The 13525-nt window shown below is 46.0% G+C and overlaps 1 protein-coding gene across 1 annotated transcript in view; it reads left to right on the forward strand.

Moving 5' to 3' along the window:
- Positions 1-13110, forward strand: part of LOC142423349 (cytochrome P450 3A4-like) — a 28674-nt gene extending 15564 nt beyond the window's left edge. The window contains exons 7-13 of the mRNA XM_075528590.1: positions 1132-1280; positions 3997-4124; positions 5294-5360; positions 7064-7224; positions 9128-9354; positions 11373-11535; positions 12675-13110. Of these exons, the coding sequence (XP_075384705.1) occupies positions 1132-1280; positions 3997-4124; positions 5294-5360; positions 7064-7224; positions 9128-9354; positions 11373-11535; positions 12675-12770 (991 nt within the window). The 3' untranslated portion in view covers positions 12771-13110. The remainder of the gene's footprint in view (positions 1-1131; positions 1281-3996; positions 4125-5293; positions 5361-7063; positions 7225-9127; positions 9355-11372; positions 11536-12674) is intronic.
- The last annotated feature ends 415 nt before the right edge of the window (positions 13111-13525 follow it).

A 13525-nucleotide genomic window follows, 5' to 3' on the forward strand; every position in this document is an offset into this window, starting at 1 on the left:
TATAACAGGCAGAAGAAAACAGTATAAACCTAGTACAGCCAGATCCTAAATTCAATTCTTAAAGCAGTCAAGATCAATCCTTATCTATCTTATCTTAATCCTTATCTAAACCATTCCATTGATACAAAGTATTGATTTAAGCCTCTGGCTGCATTGCTTCTAGCCAGGGCCAGGCCTTCTGTCAGCCATTTTCACTAAGCAGCTCTGAGAAATTCAAGGGACGATGTCATCCCCTGAGCTCAAAATATACATTCATCACATCCATTTTTGCCATTTTACACAGGAATATCCAAAAACAACAACCAAACAAAATAATCAAAACTTCAACTTCCCATATTCTTTCCAGAAAACAGCCCAGTAAATTGCATTGCAAGATCAGGCCTCTGGCTAGCCCAAAAAGAAAAACTACCATGACCTCTGACTAGAGGTCAAATAAGCATCTGTCTCCATCTTTATGATTTGTTTCTTCAGAACCCCACTCCCAAGGTACCATAATGAGTTAATCCAGGTAGACATAAAGAAACAAATTCATAGACACTCATATGTGTATAAGAAGGAACTTTACATAAAAGAGCAATTGTATTTCCCTCTTAATGTTTCAAGTTGACACTAGATTATGTATAGCTACCACAACTCATATGTGTATAAGAGAGAACTTTATATCAAAGAGCAACTGAATATTGAGAAAACCTCCCAACCCTGTCCAGATCAAGCCCATAGGTCTGATATTAGCCACATGTCCGATACCAATCTATAAAGTATGCGTTAGACTCACACAGCACGTGCAATGATGTGCAATGCGGGAAGGTGAGAGCACAGCCTTGTGGATCCAGTGGTGTTGGAAGCTTCTCCAGGACTCTGGCTGCCAATAGTGTGGCTCCATGTGGCTTGTCAATAGGAAGTGTGGCCCACCTCCCTGGAGAAAGAAAGGAAGTTTCCAGAATCCTCATGAGAAGGCCACACCCACAAGGAGACATCATCAGGCTGTGACCTGATTGACAGGCTAGACTCCACCCCTTCACTCTTAATAGCCTCCAGTTGACACAAGATTACGTAACTACCACAGTGCCTTTCAGAGGGATGGGGAAGAGCCGCTGATTTAAGACGTCCTTGTCTTTCTTCCTGTGTTAGCATCCTTGGAGCCTACAGCATGGACGTCATCACCAGCACCTCCTTCGGCGTGAACATTGACTCCCTCAACAACCCCGAAGATCCCTTTGTGCAAAACATCAAGAGGCTCATGAAATTTCCTGCCTTTGACCCAATGATTCTCTCAATATGTACGTGGACTACTACTCTGTAATAACATCTTTAATGAGATGCAATTCGCATGCTGGACAATGCACCATTTAAAGTGTACAGTTCGCTGGGTTTCAGTATTTTCAGATACTTACAACCATCATTACTCGCATCTTTAGAATATTTTTTCCTCAATTCAGAAAAGAACGGTTATACTCTTTAGCTACCCTTCTCTTATTGCCCAGTTTTCCCTCATTCTACATCAGGGAGCCACTCATCTGCTGTCTGTCTCTATAGATTTTCTGACTCTGGATGTGTGCTAAACCTAGAATCGTACAACACGGACCTTTGTGACGGCTTCTTTCCCTTTGCTTCATACTCACAAGGTCCATCCGTGTTGTAGCATGAATCTGTACCCCCTTTTCTTTTATGGGCAAATGATTTTGCATTGTGTGGACATGCTTTCTTCTGTAAACCGTTTCTTCAGTTGGTGGACATTTGGTGTGTTTTCCTACCTTCAATTTGTTAGGAATAATCCCGCCATCAAGGCTCACACTCAGGTCTTTGTGTGAATATCTGTTTTTGGTCCTTTTGTGTATGTACCTATGAGTGGCACTGCTAATTTCTTTTAACAAGGTTTTATAATGTTTAAGAGTATAAGCTTTCCCTTTCTTTCAACAACTCTATTCCTAAATGTTTCATTATTTTTGATGCTCCTGAAAATGGAAATGCTTTCTAAATGTTTTCCACGTTGTCCCTTGCAGTGTATAAACAGTCCATCGATGTCGGCAGATTAATCATACATCTTGCAACACTGCTGAATTCATTTGTTAAAAAAAAACTCAAACCAAATTCACTGCTGTCTAATTGAGTCTGACTCATAGTAAACATGTTGGATCGAGTGGGACTACTCCGGTGGGTTTCCAAGGTTGGAAATATTTGCGAGGGCAGAAAGCCTCGTTTTCTACCCTCAGAGGGGCTGGTAGGCCTTACTGTTAGCAACCCAGAACTTAACCCACAACACCACCAGTCTTAATTCATTTATCCATTGTAATAATTGTTGGGTGGATTCCTTGACCATAGCAGATCATGTCAGCTAAGGATAGAAATACAGTTTTTTCTTTCTTTCCTCTCGGTCTCTGGTTTCTTTCTTTTTCCTTGTCACATCAGTCTGGCTAAAAGCTACACTGCAATGTTGAATTGAAGTGACGGGGGTCCTCAGTCTTCTCTCCTTGTGATGCGTCTTCCTGGATTTGGTGTCGGGGCAGTTCCGGCCCCATAGGACAAGTTACAAAGCAGTCCCTCCTTTCCCTTTTTGTGGAAGTGTTTATGAAGAAGGGTACTGATTTTCCTTTGAGCTATTTGATCAAATTCACCATGCAACTTACCTGGCCATAGGCTTTGGTTGGTGTATTGGTAAATGTACACTTCAATTGTTTCACTTGTTCTAAATTTATCCAGATGGGCTATTGCTCTTTCAATCTTTGTTCTCTTTCGCTATGCTAATTTACTTGTAGCTCCCGGAGAAGGATTGCGGGCCGGCGTTAGTGACGGCAGGTCAGACTCACTAGCTGCCCTGCAGGAGAAAGGTGAGACTGCTCTCCTGAAAGACCGTCTTGGAATGACTAAGGAGCAGTTCTAGCCTGTGCCAGAGGGCTGCTATGTGTCAGAACTGACTCGATGGTAGTGGGCTTGGTTTGTTCAGTTATATCATTTACTGGCTTAAAAGTAGGATATAGTGTGCCTTATAATTGGTACTTCCTCTTTCTTGATGATGGTAATTATTAAACCGTCTCTCCTCTTTTTTTTTTTTTTTGGTCTATCTGCTAAAATTTCCCCAATTTGGATGACTATTTAAAAGAGCCACCGTTTGGGTGCATTGGTGTTCTCTTATCTATTTCATTCATCTCTTAGCTAATCTTTGAGAGACGGGGCCTTGGTGGTTGTAAGTTGGGCTACCAACCACAAGCTCAGCAGTTTGCAACTATCGTCCTTTGCCGGGAGAATGACGAGGCTGCCGACTTGAAAAGATTGAAGACGGTGAAGACCCACCGGCGGTGTTCTACTCTGTCCTCTGGGATCACTATGAGTCACAATCCACTGAATGGCAGCGAGCTGAAGCGTTCCCGTGTCCTTTCTTCTACGTTTGCGTGGATTTTACTCTCTTCTTCCCAGTGTCTTATGGTAGAAGATTAGGCTATGGATTTTAGATCTCATTTTTATTTCAGAAAGAGATACCGACCGCGATTATCCTCCGGAGAAGCCCTGCTTTAGCTGCCTCCCTGTGATTTTGGTCTGTTCCATGCTCACTTTCAATCCTTTTCCAAGTAATTTCTAATTCCTCTCGATTTCTTCCATGACGGATGATTTAGGAAAGTGTAGCTTACTTCCACATGTTTTTTTATTTTCCTCACTCTCTCTCTTTTTTTCATTTCTAATTTTAGACTCTGCATTATTTTACTATTCATAGTAGAAAAATGAGATGTAATAAAGAAGCAGGTTGTGGCCTGGTTTACCCAAAGACACTCTAGTCCAGTTCCCAATAGAGAGAGGCCAGGACCCTCAATCCCGGGCCTTTGGTCGGTGGCACAGTGAGGAAGGTGCCGCTGTCCTTGGTCAGCGTCTCCGAGCCCCATGTGAGGACCAGGACAGGGGTGGGAGAGAGAACTTGTTCTCTCAGGTTGAGAACAAGTAATGCCGCTCTAGAAAAGTGTGCATTTTCACAGTGAGTTCTTTTTTCTCTCTGTTTCCTTATAGTAATATTTCCATTCCTCACTCCCATTTATGAAGCCTTAAATATCTATATGTTCCCAAAAGATGTCACAAATTTTTTCAAAAAATCTGTACAGAAAATGAAAGAAAGCCGCCTTAAAGATAACCGCAAGGTAAGCTCGGTGGTGGTTGCTCCCTTGTCCTTGTGCTCGCTGTTTGATGATACTTGAACTCTGTGTGATGAACCGTGTACCCTTCTGCATGAGAACAAGATCTGTGACGAAATCAGTTGTCTAGAACAAACGTGTTTTTATATTGTGGGGGGACGAGGAACGTGGAGACAGCAGAAGCAGATAAAGGATGTGTCCCAGACCCAGAACTTAAACTTGAATAATGGGTGATGTTGTACGTAACATTTCTGTGAGTTGGGACCGGCTCGATAGGACCTAGCAACAGCAACAATAATTACAATGAAGACATTATTGCTGAGCTCAACACAACCTACCACTCGCTAACTGTTCAGTTATACGATCACATGATCCAAAACCTGTTCCAATATTGATTGACTAATTATTGCTCCATATATTGATGGGTCAATGGTCCTCTCTATACCATGCCTCATGTGTTGCATACACATTCTACAGCGGAAGACACCTCAGTCTACCTGGTACCTGCTGGCATATCCCTCAGGCTACATTTCAGCTCTCTCACTGTTTCTGAAGGGGACAAGTCGCTTCTCTGGGTGTTAAGCAGTGAAATGGCCAACTTAGCAAAATGGATGACTTAGGTTTGTCTTCATGAGCTCAGAGACCTGCAGGTGAGGGTACCAGGTCTGTGCAGCTCAGGGCGTCCTTGATGCTTGTGCCGTGCGCTGGGAGTGTCGGGTATGGGCTGGTGCTCACACATAGCAGCACACGAGCTTTGGAAAGCCAGAATTTGATCTGTGTCGTCCTGGCTCATAAGAAGGGATGTCAGCCTAAGCCAGGGCTACGTGGGAAGCAGAAGAACAGGGAGGTGGAAACCAAGGTCGTGTTTTCCTTGAGCAAGAAGGCATGGTCGAAGGAGCAGGCCGCTCTTTGCCCAGGAAGTTGTGGGCAAAAGCCACGGGATCCAGGGATCAGGGAGGACCAGGTCCCCAAAGCAGGGAGCTTTGGTTCCCAGGGAATCGCCCCGCTCTCCGAGATGAGGAGGTGGACGCTCCTGTTCTTCGGCGTCGCATCTGGTACTGACCATAACCGCAGCACGGTCTGACTCGATGGACCCAAAGGGGCCAGAGTCTCAGGAACGAGATAAAGCATGGCACTGCCCTCTCTGATATCAAAATTTCTCTGTCTGCCGCCAGCACCGAGTGGATTTCCTTCAGCTGATGATCGACTCCCAGAATTCCAAAGGAGATTCCGCCCATAAAGGTACGGAGAGAGCGACAGGAGGAGATTTACCGAGGGGATGCAGGGAGCTCAGAGGAAGGCATTTTTGTGAAAAGTTGCAGGAGTACTTCCAAATGCCAACGAGACCCCTGCCATTGGGTCAGTCCTGGCTTTGGGTCCATGGCCGGCCCTACAGGCAGAGTAGAGCTGCCCCCTCGGGTTTCTGAGGTCTTGACAGGAGCAGACGGCGGTGACTCTCCCTGCTGAGAGGTTGGGGGTTCAAACTGTTCACCTGCAGGCACCGGAGAATGTCTGCTCCCCTGAAGGCAGAGGCCCATCCCCATCCGCCAGCAGCAGTCACAGGTGCTCTCTCGAGCAGGCGGATACGGAGCTTTGTTCAAATGGCGAAGGCCAGCCATCCAAGAAGCAGCTTGTGCACCACAGTCAGGCCAGGCGATCCGAGGTTTTGAGGATCACCTCTCAGGACCTCCTGGGAGCCGGTTTCCATTGTAGATTTCTAGGCTGGGTTTGCAGGATGCGCAGAGTCAGCCCTCCTTTCTGGAAATGGACCTCAAGGGATCACTGCGGGAAGCCCAGGTTGCCCATATTGGTGACAGCAAATTGGAATTCTTGGTTAAGGTTCTGCTCACTAGCTTAACCGAGTTAAAGTGTAATTGGTCACAACGAGTAATTAGTCAGGGAGCCTTTGAGACGGTGCAGTTGTCTGCTTCTCTTCGTTTTATTACCCATCGACGTCTCAGCATGGCAAGCACTTGGATGATGGCTGCAAATGGTGGTTTTCTAGTTTCATCCCCGGTGTAGTGGTTAAGCGTTGGGCCGCAATGTGCATGATCAGTAGTTTGAAACCACCAGCAGCCTTGTGGCAGAAAGCCTGGGCTGTCTAGTCTTGCAAATGCGCGGGCGTCGCCATGAGTCAGCATTGACTCCATGGCAGTGAGTTTGGTTTTTTGCCTTCCATTGATGGGCTGGTATTCTACCGTAAGGGAGAACTTTACATTCTCCTTCGTTAATTTATGTATATCTGCATGGGCTCATTAGGGATTCTCACGATATCACGAGTTGTGTTGATGGTCACACTATTTCAAGTTTGTCCAGTGGGAGCTCTTTCAGATACCTGCAGCACCCTCTTCCCATGGCTTCCTTCTCTACTATTTCCCTTCACTAACCTTGCATCCCGATTCCGGTCCCTGCCACCGAGGCAGTGTTGACGCGTGGTGGCCCTATAAGACAGGATGGACCGACCCATGCGTTTCTGAGACTGCAGCTGTTTATGGGAGTCGAACACCCCTCTCTCCCCCGAGGAGCAGCTGGTGGTTTCAAACTGCTGGCTTCCCAGTCACAGCCCAACATGCAAGCACTACGCCACCAGGGCTCGTGAAGGAGATCCCTGGGCTCTCACTGCTCTGGGGTCTTGGCGATTCCCGGGAAGGGTCCACACAGTCGCATCAAGAGCATTCCGTACTTATGACTGGAGGTATGTGACAGCCAAGGGCAGAAGATCAAGTTCAGGATGGACGTGGGGAAGCAAGATCGAAAGCATTTCTTTTCTCTGTCCTGCTCTGTCAGGTAGACATCGCAAAGCAAAACTTTCCCAGGGTGACGCTGAGGCTCTTTCCCATGTTTCCCCTGTGGGGATTTGGGGACTCCATTGGGGTTCCCTTCATCTAAATGGGGATGTTTTCCCACACTCCTAGCTTCACCAGAGTGATGTCCTCTCCTTTCAGCTCTGACAGACCTGGAGCTCGTGGCTCAATCAATCATCTTTATTTTTGCGGGCTACGAGGCCACCAGTACTGCCCTTTCCTTCGTCATGTACTTGTTGGCCACCAACCCCGACTGTCAGCAGAAACTGCAGAAGGAGATTGACGAGGCTCTGCCCAGGAAGGTGAGTGGAGGATGCGTGGAGAGGGACGATGATGGTGGGGTCCTGCTAAGAAGGCCTTCCCATCACTTTTTTCCCTATGAAAATTCTCAATCCCCTTCCTAAAAAACTCATGGTGTTTTTTCAAAAGCTGATGGAGGAAAATCTCCCATGAATGTGTTGACTCTTTCTCTGTCAGCTCACAGCTGTGTTACCTGGAATGTGGGGACATGATGGTAGCCCAGGCTGGGACTAAAGAGCCAAGCTCTCAGAACTCTTGGGCCCCAAATTGGCATTTTTCATATCAGAGCACAGCCCGTTGGCAAAGCTAATGTAATCCAACTTCCTCTAACGGCGGACGGGCTGGGAAATGAGCAAATGCAATGGAGATGCAGCAAGCAGTGAGTATCGCCCCACAAGTGAGAGCTTAGGATCATCTCCACACACCCCATCAGAGAACTGAGTGACGGTCCGAACAGAGCGGTGAAGAAGCCGAGACATGCTTCTGTGATGTCTCTGAAATGCAGCACCCTGTGATTGCCACGCGCCCCCACACTGTTTGCAGTTGATTGCACAGTGGGAGTTCTCTGAACCTCTAGGGTGGAGTGGCTTGTCTGGAAGTGAGGGAGGGAAGCCACAGAACCCCAAGCTTTCCAGTTCAACCTGAAGCCACAACTGGAATACATCCCGACGGTGGAGGGTGGGCCAGCCCGATGTGGCTTTCTAATGCATCACAGGAAGCTGCTCCTTGATTTTAAGACATTTTGTACATATTTCACATATTACAAAAGTATTATGCTTGAGCCTGTGTCTCAAATAGAAGGTGCATTCAGTTTTTCACTCAATTTTTCTTTAGAAACAAATAGAAAACAAGGTCTATGATATACAGCACATGTAGAAAATTTTCTTTTACAGAATAAAAGCATTTGCAACGTCTTACACTTAGTGTAATTTAGCTGAACGGTGTATGCTCATATATTTAGATGGTTAAGAGGCACGTAAAACAAGAAAGCTGAAAAAAGTTGGTGGAAAAATGGAATGAAAAGACGATGGAAATTTCCCATGAACGATTGTACACATCTACTTCTCTATTATCTACCTTCTCCCTACCTGCTTAACTACATACCTGCTACCTCCTACCTACCACTATCATCCATCACCCAACCACTACATCCCTCATTCAGCTATCCATTCATAGATCCAGCCATCTATCATTTTATCTATTATCTATCTATCTTCCATCTATCCATTCATCATGACTGAATTTATCTACCTACATGTACTATCTATCCATCTAGCCATTCACCCACCCACCCACCCATTTACCTACCCACCTGCCTACATACATACTTACATACTCACCCACCCACTTACTCACCTACCTACCTACCTACCAGTCTATTTACCTCTCTGTCTACTTAGCTATCTATATGTCTATCCATCATCATCATCATCATCATCTATTTATGCTGGTATACATATCAAAAGAGTTAGTAAGCAGCATTTTTCTGAACTACAAAACCTTATTCAAAACAAGTTATTTGTTGACTGGCATTTTCTTTAACTCTTCCTTTTACCTTGATGTGACCTTTCTTTCTTTTTGCTGTTAAGAGGACAATGCCATGCACATATCTTATCTGAAACAGTGGGCGTAGTTCGTTAATCACATTTGTTGATAAGAGAAAGAATGTCCCACTTGGCAATGCTAGGAATTTCAGACCCATTTCGAGGATTTTACCCAAGGGTCTCCCATATCCACAACTGCTTCACACATCTGAACGTGTGACCGGGCGGACAGAGGGACATGGTAGGTGGCAAATGCCTCCGTCCTGTACCAATGTCAGCCTCCCTTGGAGAGTGGGCTCCTGCAGTAGCAATGCAGAGCCTGCTCGGATCGACTTTTGAAATGCTGCCTCTTTCTTCCCAGGCACCTCCCACATACGACACTGTGCATCAGATGGAGTATCTTGATATGGTGGTGAATGAAACACTCAGGCTGTACCCAATCGCTGGCAGAATCGAGAGGATCTGTAAGAAGGATGTCGAAGTTTGTGGACTGATGATTCCGAAGGGGACAGTGGTGACGGTGCCAGCCTTTGCTCTTCAGCGAGACCCAGAATACTGGCCAGAGCCTGAGAAGTTCCTCCCTGAAAGGTACAGGACGGACCCGGGGGGAAGGGACCTCTGCTGACCCAGGCTCGCTTGATGCCCAGGCTGGCTTGAGTACATTCTGACATCTCTTCGTGTTGATGACAAACCTGTGACCACAGTCATTTGCTCATGTATCTGTTTATTGTTAGAAGCTTTGTGCTTATTTCCAAAACTACCCCTGTTGTCAAAATTTTGCAGATCACAGACTAGGAAACAAACAAACAAACTCCAAGCCGCACACATGCATCGTTCCAGCACATTAAGGGAATCCTCGTTATTAACATAATGAATTCCGTGAGGACTGTTCTTCTCTGCACGCATGGATTTTAAAAAGTAGAATGCTATCATATTTTATTTGGTCCTGACTTGTTTATGAGCAGGATTTCAACAACATTTCATGTTACCATAGCTGTAAGCAAATCATTCTTTATTTTTGGAGATATATACTAGAATTTATTGAACTCCTTTCTGGTTTTATTTTTCTTTCTCTCTGGCTTGTCTGTGTTGCACTCTTTAGCTTTCAACTATAGGAAGCACAAATACATCCTGTGTGTGCGTACAATTACAATATAGAAATCAAAATCCCCGATCCTACTCCCCCCAAACCAAACGCCCCGCCATTTGATTTGATCATCAATGCTGGCTCATAATGGCCCCTGTGGGCTTCCAAGACTGTAACTTTCTACAGGAGTCGAAAGCCCAGCCTTTCTCCCCAGGAGCTGCTGGTGGTTTCGAACTGCCAACCATGTAGCTTGCAGCCCATCAGATAACCACTGTACCATCAGGGCTCCTGATAATACTTTCAGAAAGATTGAATCAAAGAAGAGTAACTCCTTTGTTTCCTAGACCAGAGGACTTCCATGGTTCCTACACTCTCTGCAGCTCCAACCCCTACAGCTTCATGAACATAAAACCAGAGACCACTCACTTCCCTTCTCCCTGTTTCATTCAATCATCAAACGGTTGCTAAGGTTTACCATGTGGTATGGATTGCACCATACAATAAGACCTTCAAATGTTAAAGAAGGAAAAAACCAAAAGCTGTCCAGTATGAAGAATTTTGATCCATGACCAAGTCTGTAGGTCCTCTGCACCCACGTGCCCAACAACAGCCACCAGACCATCAAGCCATGACTGATGTTCCAGTCCTCTTGCTATGCCACCCTTCTCCTTAATCCTGTGATATATTGGAGCACATCCCATTATTTAATGGAGGAATATTCTATACCTTAGATGATTTAGAATGGTCTCTTAGATATGAGGTCTCTTGTGGGGAAAACACCATCATAAATACAAAACCATTTTCATTTCCCTCAACAGCGTGGTTTACTTTCAAATCGTTCAATGTTAAAGAATCATTTTGCAATGGTAGTGAGTTCGTCATGAAAGAATTTGTAGTCTGGTGGAGCAAGTAAAGAAGGAAGCCAGTGGAAATGCTAAATAGTGAAGGATCATTACATTGTGAACAGAGGTAGCTTAGTCTGTGGGAGCGAGTGAGAGGAAGGAGAAGGGGGAAGGGGAGGAGAGGGAGGTGCAGCAGGAGGATCAGGAAGAGGGGGAGGAGGAGGAGAAGGGAGGAAGAAGGGAAGAGGTGGAAGAGGAGGAGGAGGAGTAGAAGGAGAGCCATGGAGAGAAGACATCAAAAACAGAGCAGAGAAGCAACCCATGACATTACAACATGGGAGAGATGTTCTCCTACTTCCTCCTTGAGTGAGAGTCAATGAATACACAGGTGAGCCGAGTCAGGAAGCTACTTGTCCTGAGAGCCTGATTCCCCAGGTGCCTTTCCCAGAGTTAAAAACCTCACCACCTCGAGTAGATTGGCAGTGTTTCCAGACACATTTTCATTTGAAACAGAATTACTCTTGTCTCTGGAACAAGACCGAGAGCTGCTACAATGGCTGCTCCGTGAAAGCACCTGCTCGACTATCAGTCGACGGTTCTAAGTGCAAACAGAACCTATGCAGCTTTTGGTTTTCTTAGAGTTATTAACTTGCTTTCCCCTGCAATTGTGGAGCCAGGTTCAGTAAGGAGAACAAGGACAACGTAGACCCTTACTTGTACCTGCCCTTTGGAGCTGGTCCCCGAAACTGCATCGGCATGAGGTTCGCGCTCATGAACATGAAGCTTGCTGTCATCAGAATTCTTCAGGAGTTCTCCGTCAGACCCTGTAAAGAAACACAGGTCAGACAGTACATTCTCTGCACAAATAGGGTTTTATTGGGAGTGTTCTAAACTGAGGGATAGCTATAAAACTTTCCCCATCCGTTTTTTAATAAGCTGGTCTATTGACCACAGAATCTACTGGAAGCCAGCTATGAACGTCCATGGCCTTTCAGCTCTGGAGTTCTCAGTGTGTGGATGACCGATAGTCCATCTGAACACAGCAAACTTGTGAACTCTCGGCCAGTCAATTAGACAAAGGCATGTTGGGCAAAATCACCGAGCAGAGTGAGGCCACTGCTTTTGAATGGTGCCCTCTTCTGAAGTGTTTACAGTTGTCTCCTTTGTGACAGTGGCTCTCAGCACCAAGTGTACATTGAAATCAACAGGAGACTACCGTATATACTCAAGTATAAGCCAACCAGAAATTTTATTTCGGGTCGGCTTATAGTTGAGTATATGCGGTAAATTCCGGTGCCTGGGCCTATTTGAAATTCAAATGGCATTAGCCAGGGGAGGCGTGACTGAGTTCTCTGGAAGTCAGGGCCCGCCCATAGAATTAGAGAGATGAGATTTGCTTCTGAGGACCTCCCGAGTTTCAGCATACACAAAGCCAACTTTCACGTCTTTCCAAAAGTAATTTGAAATAATGCATACGAACATAAACCAAAAAACCAGACTTGCTGCCATCGGGTCCCTGCTGACTCGTAGCGACACTACAGGACAGAGGAGAACTACCCCTGTGCGTTTCTGAGACGGTAGCTCTTTATGGGAGTAGAAAGCCCTGTCTTTCTCCCTTAAAGTGGGCTGGTGGCTTCAAACTGCTGACCTGGTGGATTGCAGCCCAACATGTTACTACTACACCACCACCAGGGATCATTTTTAAAAATTTTTAAATTTTGCTCCTACTGTAATTTCAATGCAAAACAGCACAAACTTATTTGGTTTGCTTTGTCAATATTTAGCTGAGTGGATGGATGGATGGATATGTTCCCCTTCCATCCTGGGCAGAGCTGGTAGATTGGTGTAAAGGAGGCACCTGAGGGCAACAGCAGTGCTTATGTCTGTAGAGTAGGACGGGCCTTACTCTGTCTACTTTGCCTTTGCTCTTGCCGATGCTTCCGTTACTGGTTCTCAAGATGCCTGTTTCACTGTTGCAGATCCCCATAAAAATTGGCAAGGAACCAATTTTATCACCGGAAGTTCCTGTTGTTGTAACATTCGAGTCAAGAGATGGAACCGTAAGTGGAGCCTAAGACCTTCATCTCTGTTCTTCACGGACGCCGCCTTTCAGTGATGGCAGACCTCACTGGACACTGAGCAGTCAGAAATGACGATGGGCAGAACCGACTGCACTTGGCCAGTGATCACGTATTTGGAACATACGTTTCGTTTTCTTAGTGCCCACGTAAAGTACCGTATAACACGACAAGAAGAAAACACGCAACACTGCCAGCAGGTTGATTTCGACTCAGTGACCCTACAGGACTGAGTAGAACAGCCCTGGGGGTTTCCAAGACTGGAATTCCTTCCGGAAACAGAAAGCCCATCTTTCTCCAGAGTATAATGTATGATGTCATATTAAGATGGCGATTAAATCAGTGCCAGATGTGGACATTCGGCGTGCCTTCTTCTCATATATGTTTCTGTCTGTGTGTCTGCCTGAGTGCCTGGTTACTCACTAGATATCTGTCACTTATAGCTATGTGTGGATTGTCTATCATTTATTTGCTGCCTATTTGCCTGAGGAGCCCCAGGAGGTCCAGGGCCCTGATATGAGTCTCCCCACTTGGGAACATCTGGGGGAGCGAGCTCTCAGAGGGTGCGGTACTTCCAGTACTTCTGCTACCCCTCCTCACCTGGCCCCGGGCACCCTAGAACTGGCAGCAATACCATCCAGTGCTTGGGGCTGGTGTGCTGCCACAGCAGACAGCTGGAGCCTCTCTTCCTCCCCTCGGTTGGAGTGAAGCGTAGAGAATGCAGGAGAGATGAGAAGTACGGGGGTGGGGGG

This window comes from Tenrec ecaudatus, chromosome 12 (assembly GCF_050624435.1).
Source record: "Tenrec ecaudatus isolate mTenEca1 chromosome 12, mTenEca1.hap1, whole genome shotgun sequence".
Classification (NCBI taxonomy): Eukaryota; Metazoa; Chordata; class Mammalia; order Afrosoricida; family Tenrecidae; genus Tenrec; species Tenrec ecaudatus.